This window comes from Puma concolor, chromosome B4 (assembly GCF_028749965.1).
Source record: "Puma concolor isolate L17-30 chromosome B4, mPumCon1.1.hap2, whole genome shotgun sequence".
NCBI lineage: Eukaryota > Metazoa > Chordata > Mammalia > Carnivora > Felidae > Puma > Puma concolor.
Window position 1 is genome coordinate 84,561,967 of NC_141673.1, and position 17,202 is coordinate 84,579,168.

General features: G+C 37.6%; 1 protein-coding gene across 1 annotated transcript in view; it reads right to left on the minus strand.

The window, feature by feature from the left end:
• Positions 1-17,202, minus strand: part of IRAG2 (inositol 1,4,5-triphosphate receptor associated 2) — a 128,904-nt gene that overhangs the window by 108,574 nt on the left and 3,128 nt on the right. Inside the window, exon 2 of the mRNA XM_086713834.1 lies at positions 13,311-13,421. Coding sequence (XP_086569960.1) covers positions 13,311-13,421 — 111 coding nt within the window. The remainder of the gene's footprint in view (positions 1-13,310; positions 13,422-17,202) is intronic.

A 17,202-nucleotide genomic window follows, 5' to 3' on the forward strand; every position in this document is an offset into this window, starting at 1 on the left:
AAGAGTCATGCATGCCCCTTCCTGCACACCTGCTTACTTTGTGCCTAAGAACTATAGTCCCAGAAATCTCAGCTATCTAGCAAAAATGACAAAACCGTACTAAGCTTGTTTTAAGTCCTGTGGAACTTGGCTTGGTAACTGTCAGGTTGGAGGCCTCAAAATAAGGCCAGACAGATATGTGAGTTGCACTCATTTGCAGGTAGCTATGGCTGAACAGAAATATGGTTAACTCCATTTGCAGCTGGGGTCCTACCAAACTTCTCCCAGCCCTCAAGGATATTTTGGCCTAGAAATACAATGGCCATTATGAGGAACATTAGATAAGATTATTTAAGAAGTACACTTGAAAGTAAGAGTTCCCAAATTAAATACAATGGGAAACCTGTTTTAATTGGCATGCAGATGCCTCCAAAAGGTTTCAAAATTCAAGAGTAGTTCCACTGAAAGATTCATTAGAAAAGGCTAATGAAGAAGAGACAATATACCTAAAATAAGACTGTAAGACTGATGCAACCCCTACTGTTCCCCTCTATCCTTTGAGAAATCATCCTAGCAATCCTATATCTGAATTGCCTTTCCACTCTAAAGAGCCTATTAACCAGTTACATTTTAAAATAAGACCATTCATGGGTGCCTGTGTGGCTCAGGCTCTTAAGCATCCGACTCAATTTTGGCTCAGGTCATGATCTCATGTTCGTGGGTTTGAGCCCCGCGTCATCCTCTGCACTGTCAGCACAGGATTCTCTCTCTCCCTCTCTCTCTGCCCCTCCCCTGCTCATGTTCTCTCTAAAAATAAACATTTTTTCAATAAAAATAAATAAGACCATTCAGCGCTATCACAGATCCTCATCAGGCATTGGCCAAAGGCTGAACTAGGGGTCGTAGTTAAGTGTCTGACTTCAGCTCAGGTCTTGACCTCATGGTTAGTGGGTTCAAGCCTTGCACCGGGCTCTGTGCTGACAGCTCAGAGACTGGAGCCTGCTTCGGATTCTGTGTCTCCCCCCTCTCTGTCTTTCCCCTGCTCACATGCTGTTTCTCTCTCAAAAATAATCATTAAAAATTTTTTTAAACAAAAAGATTAAAAGAAAGAATTTCCTAAACTCAGGAAGGATCCTCAAGGGTTTTTCTAAATAGATTACCTCCTGAGTCCATTCAAAAGACAGAAGTAAAAATTCATGTTTTCCTTCTTTCCCAAATCCAGACCCATTGGTTACTGATTCTTTGTCTCCTAGAAATAACTCTTTCTTGCTTGCTTGTCTCATTTTATGTTCTAATGACGAAAGCTAAAGGGATTACATTTTATAAACATTCCATCTCTGCTGTTTTTCTGGTAGGCCACATTCACTTATGTATTTTGCATATTTTGCCTCTGAATAAGCCAAAGGAACTATGTTCCCACTTCAAGGGGTGATGATAGAAGCAGAAAAATGTTCGCCTTTAGCCCAGAAGGCTTACCTACCACCTGCATAGTTTTGATAATACATGCTGGTGGCTATGTTCTTAAAGGGTCTCATGACTGCCTGTACTTCTCACCAATAGTTAAAATTGAGCTGAATGATAAGCACCAGAGAGCTCTTTCAAAAGTAGTTTTATTAATAGAAATTTGAAGAAAATATTTATGAGCTAATACTCCCTGCATGTCCCCTCTCTGAGCACTAAGCATATAACCAACCAGCTTCATACAGCAAAAGTGTAGCTCTTTCTGCCCATGGGTCCTGTTCCTGTGCTACCTAAATAAACTTATTGGGGAGGAGTTAAGATGGCAGAGAGGTAGGAAGACCCTGGACTTTCCTTATACCTCAAACACAACTGTATTGAGGTCAGATCACTTGGAACACCCAGGAAATCAATCTAAGAACAGGCAGAAGGATGTCCACGGTTCAAGGGAGACAGCATTACAGGTGTGAGGTTTATTTTAACAAACAAGTCAAAGCACACCTAGTTAAAGGTCCAAACACTCTGCATTGCAAGCAAAGAGGAGCTCCACAGAGGACTGACCAGTGGGAAAGAGTAGCCAATATGCAACAGCAGAGTGCACACAGCATATACCAGAACCACTTACTGAAGTCCCAGCCCTGGACAGTGTATGACCCTTTTCTAATAGAGCATTACTCTCAGGTACAAGAAAGATAGCAAGCTTTCAAAACACACAAAAGACAGAAACTTAGCCAAAATGGCAACATGGAGGAGTTATCCCCAAAAGAAAGGTCAAGAAAAAAATCATAACCAGGAACTTACTCAAAACAGATATCAGCATATATCTGAACAAGAATTTAGAACAACTGTCCTAAGGCTACTAGCTGGGCTTGAGAAAAAGCAAAGAAGACCCCAGAGAAACCCTTGTGCAAAGATGAAAGACCTAAAAACTAGTTAGGCTGAAATAAAAAATGCTATCACTGAGGTGCAAAACTGACTGGATATAGTTACAACGAGCATTGAAGAAGCAGAGGAGAGAATAGGTGATCTAGAAGATAAAATTATGGAAAATACAAAGCTGAAAAGAAGGAAAGAAAACTATTAGATCACAAAGGTAGACTTAGGGAATTCAGCAATTCCATAAAGCAAAATAACATCCATACCATAGTAGTCCCAGAAGAAGAGTGGGAAAAGGGGGCAGAAGGTTTATCTGAATAAATTATAGCTAAGAACTTCCCTAATCTGGGGAAGGAAACAAGCATTCAAGCCCAAGAGACACAGAGAACCCTCCTCAAAAATCAACAAAAACAAGTCAGTTAAGTGTCTGGCTCTTGGTTTCGTTCAGGTTGTGTTCTCACAGTTTGTGGGTTTTGGGGATTGAGTCCTATGTCAGGGTCTGCACTGACAGTATGGAGACTTCTTGAGATTCCCTCTCTCTCTGCCCCTCTCCTGATTGCTCTCTCTCTCTCTAAAAATAGACAAACTTAAAAAAAATGAATGGGTTAACCAGGAAATTAAAGAAGAAATTAAAAATATTATGGAAGCAGATGAAATGGCAACACAACAGTCCAAAATCTTTGGGATGCAGCAAAAGCAGTCCTAAGAGGAAGTATATTGCAATCCAGTCCTATCTCAAGAAGCAAGAAAGGTCCAAATATACAACCTAACTTTGCACCTAAAGGAACTAGAAAAGGAACAGGAAATAAAACCTAAAGCCAGAAGAAGGGAAATAAATATTATACCAGAAATAAAACGATATAGCAAAACAAAACAGTAGAACAGATCAATGAAACTAAGAGTTGGTTCTTTGAAAATTGATAAACCCCCAGGCCAACTTATCAAAAAGAGAAAGGACCCAAATGGATAAAATCGTGAAGGAAAGAGGAGAGTTTACGACCAACACCACAGAAATACAAACAATTGTACAAGAATACTGTAAAAAACTATATGCCAACAAACTGGGCAATCTGGAGGAAATGGACAAATTACTAGAAATTAACAAACTACCAAAACTGAAACAGGAAGAAATAGAAAATTTGAACAGAACCATAACCAGAAAAGAAATTGAATATAATCAAAAATCTCCCAACAAACAAGTCTTGGGCCCAGTGGCTTCCCAAGGGATTTCTACCAAACATTTAAAGGAGAGAGAAACTTTTCCAAAAAATAAAAATGGAAGGAAAACTTCTAAACTCATTTTACAAAGCCAGCATTACCTCGATTGCAAAACCAAAGACCCCACTAAAGAGGAGAATTACATGCCAATATCCCTGAGGAACATGGATGCAAAAATTCTCAATAAAATACTGGCAAATTGAATTCAACAGTACCATTAAACAAATCATTCTCCATGATCAGGTAGGATGTATTCCTGGGCTGTAGGGTGGTTCAGTTTTCACAAATCAGTCAACGTGATACAACAAGATAAGAACCATATGATCCTGTTAATAGATGCAAAAAAGCACTTGACAAAACACAGCATCCATTCTTGATAAAAACCCTCAACAAAGTAGGGATAGATGGAATATACCTCAATATCATAAAGGCCAGATACAAAAGACCCACACTAATATCATCCTCAAGGAACAAGACAAGGATGTCCACTCTCACCATTACTATTTAACATAGTACTGGAAGTCTTAGCCTCAGCAGTTAGACAACAAAAAGAAACAAAAGGCATTCACATTGGCAAGGAAGAAGTCAAACTTTCACTCTTTGCAGATGACATGATACTTTATGTAAAAACCCCAAAAGACTCACCAAAAAATTCTTAGGACTACTGCATGAATTCAGCTAAGTCACAGGATATAAAATCGACACACAGAAATCTGTTGCATTTCTATACATCAATAACAAAGAAGCAGAAAAAGAAATCAAGAAATCGATCCCATTTGCAATTGCACCCAAAACAAAAAGATACCTAGGAACAAACCTAACTAAAAAGTAAAAGAGCTATACCCTGAAAACTATAGAACAGAACACTTATGAAAGAAATTGAAGAGGACACAAAGAAATGGAAAAGCATTCCATGTTCGTGGATTGGAAGAACATTGCTAAAATAACCATACTACCCAAAGAAATATACACTTTTAATGCAATCTCTATTAAAATACCACCAGCATTTTTCACAGAGCTAGAAAAAAACAATCTTAAATTTTATATGGAACCACAAAAGACCCCAAATAGCCAAAGCAATACTGAAAAAGAAAAACAAATTTGGAGGCATGATTCCAGATTTCAAGCTATATTACAAAAGTCATCAGGACAGTATGGTACTGGCACAAAAACAGACATATAGATCAAAGGGACAGAACAGAAAACCAAGAAATGGACCCACAGCTATATGGTCAACTAATCTTTGACAAAGTGGAAAAGAATATCCAATGTAAACAAGTCTCCTTAACAAATGGTGTTGGGAAAACTGGATAACAACATGCAGAAGAATGAAACTGGACCACTTTCTTACACCATACTGAAAAATAAGATAAATGAAAGACCTAAATGTGAGACAGGAAGCCATCAAAATCCTAGAGGAAAACACAGGCAGCAACCTCTTTGGCCACAGCCAAAGCAACTTCTTACTAGGCACATTACCAAAGGCAGGGGAAACAAAAAACATGAACTATTAGGACTTCATCAAGATTAAAAGCTTTTGCATAGCAAAGGACACAATCAACAAAACTAAAAGGCAGCCTACGGAATGGAAGAAGATATTTGCAAAGGACATATCAGATAAAGGGTTAGGATCTAAAATCTATAAAGAATTTATCAAACTCAGCACCCCAAAAAAACAAATAATCCAGTGAAGAAATGGGCAAAGAAGATGAATAGGCCCTTTTCCAAAGAAGACATCCAGAGGACTAACAGATACATGAAAAGATGCTCAACATCATTCATCGTCAGGGAAATACAAATCAAAACCACAATGAGATACCACTTCATACCTGTCAGAATGGCTAACATTAACAAACAAGTGTTGGTGAGGATGCAGAGAAAGGGAACCCTCTTGCACTGATGGTGGGAATGTAAACTCTGGAGAACATTATGGACATTTCTCAAAAAACTGAAAGTATGACTACCCTAAGATCCAGCAATGGCACTATTAGGTATTTACCCAAAGGATATAAAAATACAGATTCAAAAGGGTACATGCACCCCACTGTTTACAGCAGCATTATCAACAATAGCCAACCTATGGAGAGAGCCCAAAAGTCCATCAACTGATGATTGGATAAAGAAGATGTGGTGTATACATTCATTCATATATATTGTACATGTATATGAATGTATATATATTCATTTATATATATAATGAAATATTCAGCTATCAAAAAGAATGAAGTCTTGTCATTTGCAATGATGTGGATAGAGCTAGGTTGTATTATGGTAAGCAAAATAAGTCATTTACAGAAAGACAAATACCATGTGATTTCACTAATATGTGGAATTTAAGAAACAACACAGATGAAATATGGAAAGTGGGGCAGGGGGTTGGGAAGAGGAGGGAGAAACATACCACAAGAGACCCCTACTGATGAAGAACAAACTGAGGGTTGATGGAGGAAGGTGGGTAGGAGACTGGCTAGATGGCTGATGGGTATTGCAGAGGGCACTTGTGATGAGCACTGGGTGTTATATGTTAGTGATGAATCACTGAATTCTACTCCTGAAACCAATATTGTACTGTATGTTAATTAAATAAAATTTAAATTTAAAAAAATTGAATAAACTTACTAAGTTGCATGGTAAAATGACTGAAGAATTCTTTCTTGACTGTTGCACTTAGTACTCCAGAAACAGGAGAGGCAAGAAAGTTAATCACTGAGTTTTGTCCTAGGCCCCAAACACCTGATAACAGTTAAGAAGAGCCAGATCCCAAACATGTTCCAGGACATTAGCTTCAAATAGATGCTGGCATCTTTGGTAATTTATGGAATAGCACTTATTGTTCACCTGACAATTGCCTTTGGCTGGACCCTACCCTGGATTTCTGGGGGAACATGCACCCTAGATTCTTTTTGTTTTTTAATTTTTTTTTTTTTTTTTTTTTTTTTTTACCGTTTTTATTTTTGAGACAGAGAGACAAAACATGAACGGGGGAGGGGCAGAGAGACAGGGAGACACAGAATCGGAAACAGGCTCCAGGCTCTGAGCCGTCAGCCCAGAGCCCGACGTGGGGCTCGAACTCACGGACTGCGATATCGTGACCTGAGCTGAAGTCGGACGCTTAACCGACTGAGCCACCCAGGCGCCCCCCTAGATTCTCTTCTAATATAAACCCTTAGCAATGGTAAGACTCATTCTTCTCTCCTTTCCAAGTCTCCCAGTCTGCTGTTATCTGTCACTCACACTATCCAATAAACTCTGTTTTCACTTTCTCCAGCTCACATTTTATTTCTATCCTGCATAAAGCCAAGGACCTTCTTGGCTGGTCATGTGGGACCCTCCCCTAGGTCCTCGTGTAGCATCCACATGACTCCTGAAACAGAATGCTACAGGCACCAGTGACAGTCACAGCAAAGTTTATTGCAATGAGAGGCAAGGCCGACCGATCGGGACAGACATTCTTGATCAGAGTGCGGCCTTGAACAGCCGGGGTACAGTTTTTATAGCCGACCACATCGTCTTATCATCACCTGGGAACAGAACAAAGAAATAGTTCCCAGATGGGGGTGGAAATAGTTCAGACCTTCTGCCATTAAGCCGCCACCAGTTGACCTCCTTGACCCTGCCTCCGGCTCCATTTTTTCAAAGTTCTCAACATGCTCTTGCCCCAATCCAATCAAACACTAATCCAGTTGATTTTCCTTGAACTTTTGTTCCCTTGATTGATAGGACAAGGCTGTTATCTCTTAACCTATAGTGTCAAAACAAAGCTGTTATTTCTCAAGGCTACAGGTTAGCCCTACACTACAATTTAACCCTTACACTCAGACTCAGTCGGCCTGCATCACTAAGAATGTTGTTTGGCTTTCTGCCTGCCTGGGACAGGGAGATTGTCAGTTCTTTCGCCAGCTTTCACTAGCTAGAGTAACTAAATCTTGTAAGGATATAACTTTTACACACTCTTAGAGAAAGCCTCTTGGGTCCATGAGGTTGTTTAATACTGCTAAAAATATTTATTGTGTGTCCCTGCTGAAAACTGAAAAGATATTTGAAAGGATTTAATAATTCTATACTCAGAAATTTGACTAAGTTCAAAGCTGATATTCAGAGCCTGATAAAATGTTTAGGTCTTTGCCCCTGAGCTAAGTGTACACAGAGAGAAAAAAAGACATTCTCATAGGTAGATGGGTGTGTCAGCCCTTTGACATCATCTAGGCAGCAACCAAATTCTTTCAGGAATTAAAAATAACTCCTCATTTTACAAATCTAGCCTTTACAGGACCAAGGATGTGGTTCCAGTAACAACTCAAGGACTATCAATCCTTTTACTGGAACCCAAACCTCCCATATTTCTTTCAAATAGTTTGTGTTAAAAAATCTGCACTCCTCCTTCTAGAAGGAGCTTGATTTTTTTTTTTTTTTCATGTGCCTTTGGAATGTAAGTTTTCAATGTTCTACCTGGTCTTGTCTAGGAACTCTTATCTAGTCCACCTCTTTAAAATGTGAATTTCAGGGAGGTAATTCTTATCAAGAAAAAACAAAAGGGGGAAAGGCCATTTGGGACTTGACTTGCCAAAGAGAAATATAAAACTTAAATATCTTCTTTCTCCACAAATATTTTTTCTAACTTTTTAAACATTTATTTTTGAGAGACAAAGAGAGACAGAGTGAGTGGGGGAGGGGCAGAGAGAGAAGGAAACAGAATCCGAAGCAGACTCCAGGTTGAGCAAGCTGTCAGCACAGAGCCCGACACCAGGCTTGAGCCCACAAACCGTGAAATCATGACCTGAGCCGAAGTTGGACACTTAACCAACTGAGCCACGCAGGTGTCCCCCTCCACAAATATTTTTAATAAGCTTTAGCCATGCAGAGAGATACCCTTAACTTACTTCATGTATTAGAAAAACTCAAACCCAACTTTTATAACTGGTGAATTTTGTAACTATTTCATGGCAGTTATTTTAAAATTGAAGCTATAAGTTCTCTGTTCACATGTGTCTCCATGTGTTTATTGTAGGTAATTGGGGTTTTCTACCTCTGGATGATACTGCTTTGTAAAAGAGCTCTATTTAGTTGGTTTAAAGGCAAGTGCCAAGTGCTTGTAAGAACTGTGCGTTCTAAAACTCTCAAAGATAGAAACTAACCCAAATGCTTCTCAAGTTCACATGATTTGGAAAGATATTTGATATAAAAGCTAGCTTAAGGTTGATGGTTTGATTAAAAGACATGTATTTAGAGTTATCAACATTAAACATAAAGCAATTGAAGTTTACTAGCCAAAGAAGTTCGTATTAACTCTTACAAGATCTTCAAGAAAAAAAATAATAGCTTAGGATAATGGCTGAATTTTTCTACTGTTTATTGAAGTTTCTGTGGGTAATCTAAACATAATTTTTAAAGACAAGTAAATTAAATAGAGGTAAGATAGAAGTTTATAAATGAACTTTTAAGCAATATTTATGTCTACTTCTAGTTTTCCCAATTTCTTTTTGATAACTTAAAAGCTTAAAGTTTTGCTTAGTTGGGTTAAATGAGGAATTAAGTTCATTAAATATCTAGATAATTTCCAAATAAGACAAATACTAAATTTAGATTTATCCACTTTTAGCTTCTCATTACATAATCTAAATGACACTTAGATGTGTTAGTGCTATATTGAAAAACTGAAAAACGCATATGCTTTTAGAAATTATGAAGTGTATTCATAAAGTTTCAAATTTAAAGAATGCTGGTATAATAGTTCACAATTGCTTAATTCTTAAGTTTTCACTAGAAATTAAGGCTTCTAAGGGTTAAGAATTTTAACTAATATATGTAATTAAAGCTCCTAGAAATAATAAGGAAAACATCTCTATGCCAGGAAAGTAGGATGCATTTTTAGTACGAGAAGGTATGAAAAAAATGGATATGCATTTTTTATTGAGGGAGGAGAAAGTAATTTTGTTCCAAAGGGAATCTGGTTGCCTGAAAAGGAAAAAAAAAAAAAAAAAAAAGGACAAAATTGGAATGTAAAAAAGAAAGTTATAGAGGGGCACATGGATGGCTCTGTCGGTTAAGTGTCCGACTTCAGCTCAGGTCATGATCTCATGGTACATGGGTTTGAACCCGGCATTGGGCTCTGTGCTGACAGCTCAGAGACAGAGACAGGAGTCTGCTTCAGATTCAGGGTCTTCCTCTCTCTCTCTGCTCCTTCCCCATTCATGTTCTGTCTCTTCCTCTCTCAAAAACAAATAAACATAAAAAAAAAAAAAAAAAAAGAATAAAGCTATAAAAGGTCTATGGAAAAAGAATATTTGGAAAGAAAATTTTAATGTGTGGTCAAACTAAGAATATAATTAACTTATTTAAAAACGAATTTTAGTATCTAAAGCTGGTACAAAATTAAAATTTGGTTTCTCTCTTTTAACAGGACAAAGTGTTCTTGGACTTTTGGTCTGCTTTTGATAACAAATTATAAAAAGTTTTTTACTTTCCAAGTATTTTCATAAAATATGATCCTTTTTAGGGAAGTGCTTTCAAACCCTTTAAAAATAAATATTTTGGGGGGCGCCTGGGTGGCACAGTCGGTTAAGCGTCCGACTTCAGCCAGGTCACCATCTCGCGGTCCGTGAGTTCGAGCCCCGCGTCAGGCTCTGGGCTGACGGCTCAGAGCCTGGAGCCTGTTTCCGATTCTGTGTCTCCCTCTCTCTCTGCCTCTCCCCCGTTCATGCTCTGTCTCTCTCTGTCCCCAAAATAAATAAAAAAACGTTGAAAAAAAAATTAAAAAAAAAAATTTAAAAATAAATAAATAAATAAATATTTTTGGTAAATTTTCCCCAAATCAAGTACTATCTGAAGTCTTTTTGACCTGCAATAGTCCCAAGGATTTGTTAAACTAATCAGGCTTATTGGGTATGGAAATGACAAGGGAAACATTGACAAATAAGTCACACTAAGCCTTTATTGTAGCTGAAAGACTGCGGCACATGTGGATGGAATCCATTCTGCTTTTGCCAAAGGAAAAAAAAAAGGTCCCTCATTGCTAGCCTTTTGCCATCCTGATGTCCTTGTACATGGCATCAGTCTGCTCCTGAATTAGTCTGCTCCTGCTCAGAAATTAAGGTGGGCAAAAAAATGGCCTAAAAGCAAAGATCAGTGGGGCTATGGGAAACCCAAGACAGCTGCTTGTTTTTTTGTGCGTTTTTGTGTTTTTGACAAACCCCATTTTTTGGTTTTGGCACTCCTTCACCCACCACAGGGCATTTAAGATCATTCAAATTATAAATAGACATCATGGGGGACTTCAATAATATTGTTAAAACAGTCTACCCAAACATGTCTGACTCATCAGGTCCATAATCCTAGAAAACGGTTTTTGTTCCCAGAGGCCTCAGACTTCCTCCCTCTGTACACCTTGAACACCTGCAGCTGGACTTCATTTAACCACCGCTTAGCATGGATTATCAACATGTTCTTGCTATTGGATGTATGTCTTCTGTATGGGTTGAAGCCTTTCTCTCAAGTAAAGCTAATGCCCACATGGTAGAAAAGATACTGTTAGAAAATATGGGACATTCCTCCTATAATCTCCATTGACCAAGGTACCCACTTCACTGGGCAAATCCTATGAACCTTAACAAAAACCTTGTAAACCTCTTAGAAGTCTATCAGTATACAACCTTCTGTTGGTCCCTTGTTTCCTCATGCTAGTATGACCAGCCACTGTAGATTAGACGTCTTCTCTAACCTCCCTGGTACATTATATTCTCTGGAAAACATTGGATCCATGTTCATAGCTGCTTACCAACAAGCAAATGATCTCCCTAAGACTGGAAGGCCAGAAAAAGAACAAAGAGGATGACGGACTTAAAAACTGCAAACCTAAAGTTATGACCTGTGAATATCACAAAGAATCGAGAAAACAATGTCATGACCGGCGAATACCACACAGAAGGTCAACAGAGCTTCGAGAACTACAGAGCAGCAGCTGAGAGTAGAGCTAGTGCCTTAAATTTTGATCACACCTCTCAGTTCAGTGGAGAGTCTGATCCAAAGTGGGAGAATTGTTTAAAAATTCCAAAATGGCATTTCTTAGGCCAAGTTCCCAAACTAGGGTTCAATACATAATCTAATTGCAGTTTCAACCTCCCCCATAGTCTTACCCAGTCAGTCAGAAATTTTCTGATGGGAACCAAGGAGTCTGCCATAGGGGCTCTCCCCTCCCCCAAAGGAAGATGAGATAACTTGCCTGATAAGACCTCCTGCTCTTCCCCTAAGGGAAAGTGACCTTACCCAGAACAATTTTTTTTTTTTTTTTTGGCAAATAACTTTCTTTCCCTACTCTCCTTCCTATAAAAAACTTCCATTTTGTACATCTCCTCTGAACTCTCCTCTACTTGTTGATGGGATGTTGCCCGATGGCTGAATCATTTAATGAAGTTCATAAGATCTTCCAATTTACTCATTTAAAAAAATTGTTAACAGCCTTCAATCGTCAATAGTTTTGCCCTCTGATAAAAATACATAACACCATCTATGTAGAATTCTTGTCAAAAAATAAATAAACCAAACCTTTATCTGATCAAACCTCTAAAGATAGGGGACAGAGAAGCAGGTTAAGTGTTCCCGCAGACACACAATCACCACAATTTGGAAACTATGAGAAAGTAGAACCAATTTTGTTAACAAGTCAAAATACAAAAAGAGATATAGGAAAGGTGCAGGTAGATAAGGCAGGCAACTGATTACAATTAAGCTTTCTTAGATACCAATTTTTGAACACTGACAAGATATTTGACATTAAGATGTTACATTTTTTAGTCGTGACAGTAGCATTGTCGTCATATTTAAAATCACTCTTCCTGTTTTAAAAATACGTCTTGAAGTATTTACAGATGAAATAATGTGAGGTTTTAGACTTATTGTAAAACAATGCTGAGTTGAGGAAAGGAAAATGGGTGGGGTTAAAAAATGAACCCTAACTGGGGCACCTCGGTGGCTCGGTTAAGCTGCTGACCTCAGCTCAGGCCATGACCTCACAGTTTGTGGGATGGATCCCTGCTGTCATCACAGAGCCCACTTCGGATCCTCTGTCCCCTCTTTCTGTCCCTCCCCCCGGCTTGCATTCTTTCTAATAAACGTTTTTTTAAAAACAAAACATAATTGCACTGACATATAAGGGTTCATCACATTCTATTTCTATGTTTGAAATATTAACACAGTTAAAAGAAATTTTAATCCAAATTAAAAAAAAAAAACAGTGATAAATGAAATTTTGTAAAGTTATACAACAGAACCCACTAATTATGGTTACTCAAAGAAATAACATCACTGATATATTTCCCTCTCCTTTTGTTCAGCTGTATATTATTACTACAACGAGCACAAGTTATTTATGTACTAAAAATTACTTGTGGACATTTTAAAAGGAACATATGTCTAAAAAAGCAGAAGTGAAAATCTAAAATTAACAATTTTGAGCTAAACTTTGTACAGTGGTTTTATAAATTTGAGGTATATATTTCCTGTAAGGCATCACTGATGATTTAGTAGTTCCAATGATTGGAGTTAGTGTCAAAAAAAAAAAAATCATTCAAGACACTGGTAAAGTATGCAAAATAGGTATTAAGAAATTACAAGGAAATAACCAACACCTAAATAGTCATCCTTATTCCCAAATTAGGTTGCATCCATCACACAAACAACTACACAAGCACCACACATAAACCATTTCCCTTTCTCTCACAATAAAAAGCACAGATGACTTAAGGAGCACTACCAAATATTTCAGCAGATAATTTTCAACTTACCTCTGCATTTTGTGTCACATGCATGAAAAATACTTGTGAGTAACTCTTCACAAGTCCTCTTAGTGCTGTAGGTTACATCTTTCTTGACATTATCGTTTCCTAGTTTCCATCCTATTAGGAGAAAGTTTGCAAATACAGGTGTTTTCTGTGCTATTTTGTTTTAATTTTAACAGAAGAGACAAATTTAAATAGCAGTCTACAATACTGGTTGACTTGCATAGACAAAGTACAAATTGATCTTGAACGTTTCATTATCAATTAAAAGAAAAAAACTAATAAGTTGTGTTCAAATAGAAAAGAGAAAGAAGGATTTGAGTTTTTGCCTATAATATTAAAGGCATTCCGTGAAAAAGTAGTGTAACACAAATAGAAATATTTTATTCTTAATGTTTGTTTATCTTGAGAGAGAGCAAGAGCAAGCAGGGAAAGGGCAGAGAGAAAGAGGAAGAAAGAATCCCAGGCTCTGACAATGCAGAGCCCGATGTGGGGCTTGAACTCATGAAACATGAGATCACAACTGGAGCTGAAACCAAGAGTTGGGCGCTTAACCGACTAAACCACCCAGGTGCCCCATAAGTAGAAATATTTAATTTTTTTTTAATGTTTATTTATTTTTGAGAGAGACAGAGCATGAAGGGGGGAGGGGCAGAGAGAGAGAGAGACAGACAGACAGACAGACAGACAGAATATGAAGCAGGCTCCAGGTTCTGAGCTGCCAGCACAGAGCCTGATGCGGGGCCTGAACCCACAAACCGCAAGATCATGACCTGAGCCAAAATCGGTCGCTTAACCAACTGAGCCAGCCAGGCGCCCCTAAGTAGAAATATTTTAAAGACAAATAGAGGGAGAGCAAAAATTAGCTATACAGAAAACATGTCATCTTATATTATTTTGCTTTCTCACGCCTAACATATATGGGATTCTGCAAGCATCCGCTAAGTAGAGTTCCTGAAATTTGCATTAAAATTGGCCTGCAAAATTTACATTCTCTTTTGGCTCACCTTATTGGTTCTACATGCTCTTATATGTTTTAGTCCTACACACACACACACACACACACACACACACACACACACACTTAAAATGGTAGTTTTTAGCAAGGCATCTGGGAACTTTATGAATTTTAACTCCCCTATATCTATGTATTTCCATTGTAACGTTCTAATTTTTCCAGAGAAAGTTTGTTTTCAGGTCAGTAGAGAAATACCAATGATTATGATTATAAATACAATCTGAAATTTCTATCAGGTTTTAAGTAAAAGCATAGAAAATACTTACATTTCACATGCAAGATTTTCTTTTAAGAGAGGGGGAAAAAAAGGGTAAGTCTTGCTAGAAGGTGGGAGAGTAGGATCCTGAGCTCACTTCCTCCCACAGACACAGCAAGGTGACAATTACAGTCGACCCTTGAACAACACGGGTCCACTTATATGTGGATTTTTAAAAATAGATATAGCACCAAAAAATATAGTACAATACTATAAATGTATCTTCTCCTTATATCTTTGGTAACATTTTTCTCTAGCTTATTTTATTAGAAGAATATAGTATATGATACATATAACATACAAAATATCCATTAATCAACCTTTTATGTTATTGGTAATGACCTGAGATACTGGCAGAGATCTTCCACAGCTAAAAGCATAAAAAGAAGGCCATGTTGAGAAGAGCAGGAGAGGGAGAGACACAGTAAAGAACCAAACCCCTGGTGTGGCACCAACCCATAATGAGGAGGTACAGGACAGGTGTGGAGTTCCTCCCTGAGAAGCTAGGGGATCAAGCCCCAAATCAGGCACCCTGGGTCCTAGGGACCTGTGTAGTGAAAACAATACTAAGTAGCAATACTTAGGGACCTGTGTAGTGAAAACAATACTAAGTAGCAATACTTAGACAAAATACACTTTAAAACAAAGCCTGTAACAAGAAACAAGGAAGGGTATTACTAATTAAAAAGGGATAAGTCCGGGGCGCCTGGGTGGCGCAGTCGGTTAAGCGTCCGACTTCAGCCAGGTCACGATCTCGTGGTCCGGGAGTTCGAGCCCCGCGTCAGGCTCTGGGCTGATGGCTCGGAGCCTGGAGCCTGTTTCCGATTCTGTGTCTCCCTCTCTCTCTGCCCCTCCCCCGTTCATGCTCTGTCTCTCTCTGTCCCAAAAATAAATAAACGTTGAAAAAAAAAAATAAAAAAAAATAAATAAATAAAAAGGGATAAGTCCAACAAGAGAATATAACAATTATAAATATCTATTCTCCCAATATAGGGCACCTAAATACATAAAACAACTATTAATAGACAAAGGAAGACATTGATGGTAACACAGTAATAGCATGGGACTTTAGCACCTCACTTATCAATGGATAGGTCATCCATACAGAAAAGTAATAAGGAAACAGCTTTAAATGACATATTATACCAGACGGAGTTAACAGATACAGAACATTCCATTCAAAAACAACAAAATACACATTCAAGTGCACGTGGAATATTTTCCAAATTATATCTCATTAGGCCATGAAAGAAGTCCCAGTAAATTTAAGAAGACTGTATATCAAGTATATTTTTCAACCACAGAGCTATAAGTGTAGAAATCAATTACCGGGAGAAAAAAATGGAAAAAACACAAACACTTGAAGACTAAACACGCTACTAACATCCTATGGGTCAATAAGGAAGTCAAAGAGGAAATCGAACAGTACCTGGAGACAAATGAAATTGGAAACACAAAATCTTTGTTGGTTCAAAATCTTTGGGACTTAGCAAAAACAGTTCTAAGAAGGAAGTTTATGGCAATACAGGCCTACTTCAAGAAAGAAAAATGTCAAACAATCTAACTTTACACCTAAAGGAATTAGGAAAAAAAAAAAAGCCCAAAGGTAGAAGAAAGGAAACAATAAAGAGGAGAGGGAAAATAAATGAAATAGAGACTGGGAAAAAAAAAAAAAAAACAATAGAAAAGATGAAACTAAGAGCTAAGTTCTTTGAAAACATTAACAAAATTGATAAACTTTTAGCCAGACTTATCAAAAAAAAAAAAAAAAAAAGAGAGAGAGAGAGAGGACTCAGATAAAATCAGAAACAAAATAGAAGTTACATCTGATACCACAGAAATACAAAGAATTATAGGAGACTACAAAATATTATATACCAGCAAATTGAACAACCTAGAAAAAATAGATAAATTTCTAGAAACTTGCAATCTCCCAAAACTGACAGGAAGAAATAGAAAATCTGAATAGACCACTTATTAATGAAATTGAGCCAGTAGTCAAAAGCTCCCAACAAACAAAAGTCCAGGAACAGGTAGCTTCACAGTTGAATTCTACCAAACATAAAGATTTAATATCTATTCTTCTCATATTCCAAAAAATAAATAAATAAATAAAGCTTCCAGTTCATTCTACGAGGCCAGTATTACCCTAACACCAAAATCAAAGACACTACAAAAAAGGAAACTACAGACTAATATTTTTGATGAACATAGATGCAAAATCCCCAACAAAATATTAGCAAAATGAAGTCAATAGTATGTTAAAAGGACCATTCACCACAATCAAGTGGGATTTATTTCATGGATGATTCTATATGCACCAATCAATCCACGTGATACACCACATTAACAAAATGAAGGATAAAAACTGTATGATTATTTCAATAGATGCAGGAAAAGCATTTGAAAAAGTACAAAATCCATTCATGATAAAAACGTCAACAAAGTAGGGTTAGTAGGTTTAGAGGGAACATATCTCAACATAGTTAAGGCCTTATATGAAAAACCCACAGCTAACATTAGACTCAGTGGTGAAAAATTGAGTCTTAGAACTTTTCCTCTAAGATCAGGAACAAGACAAGGATGTCTATTCTCACCACTTTTATTCAATATAGTACTGGAAG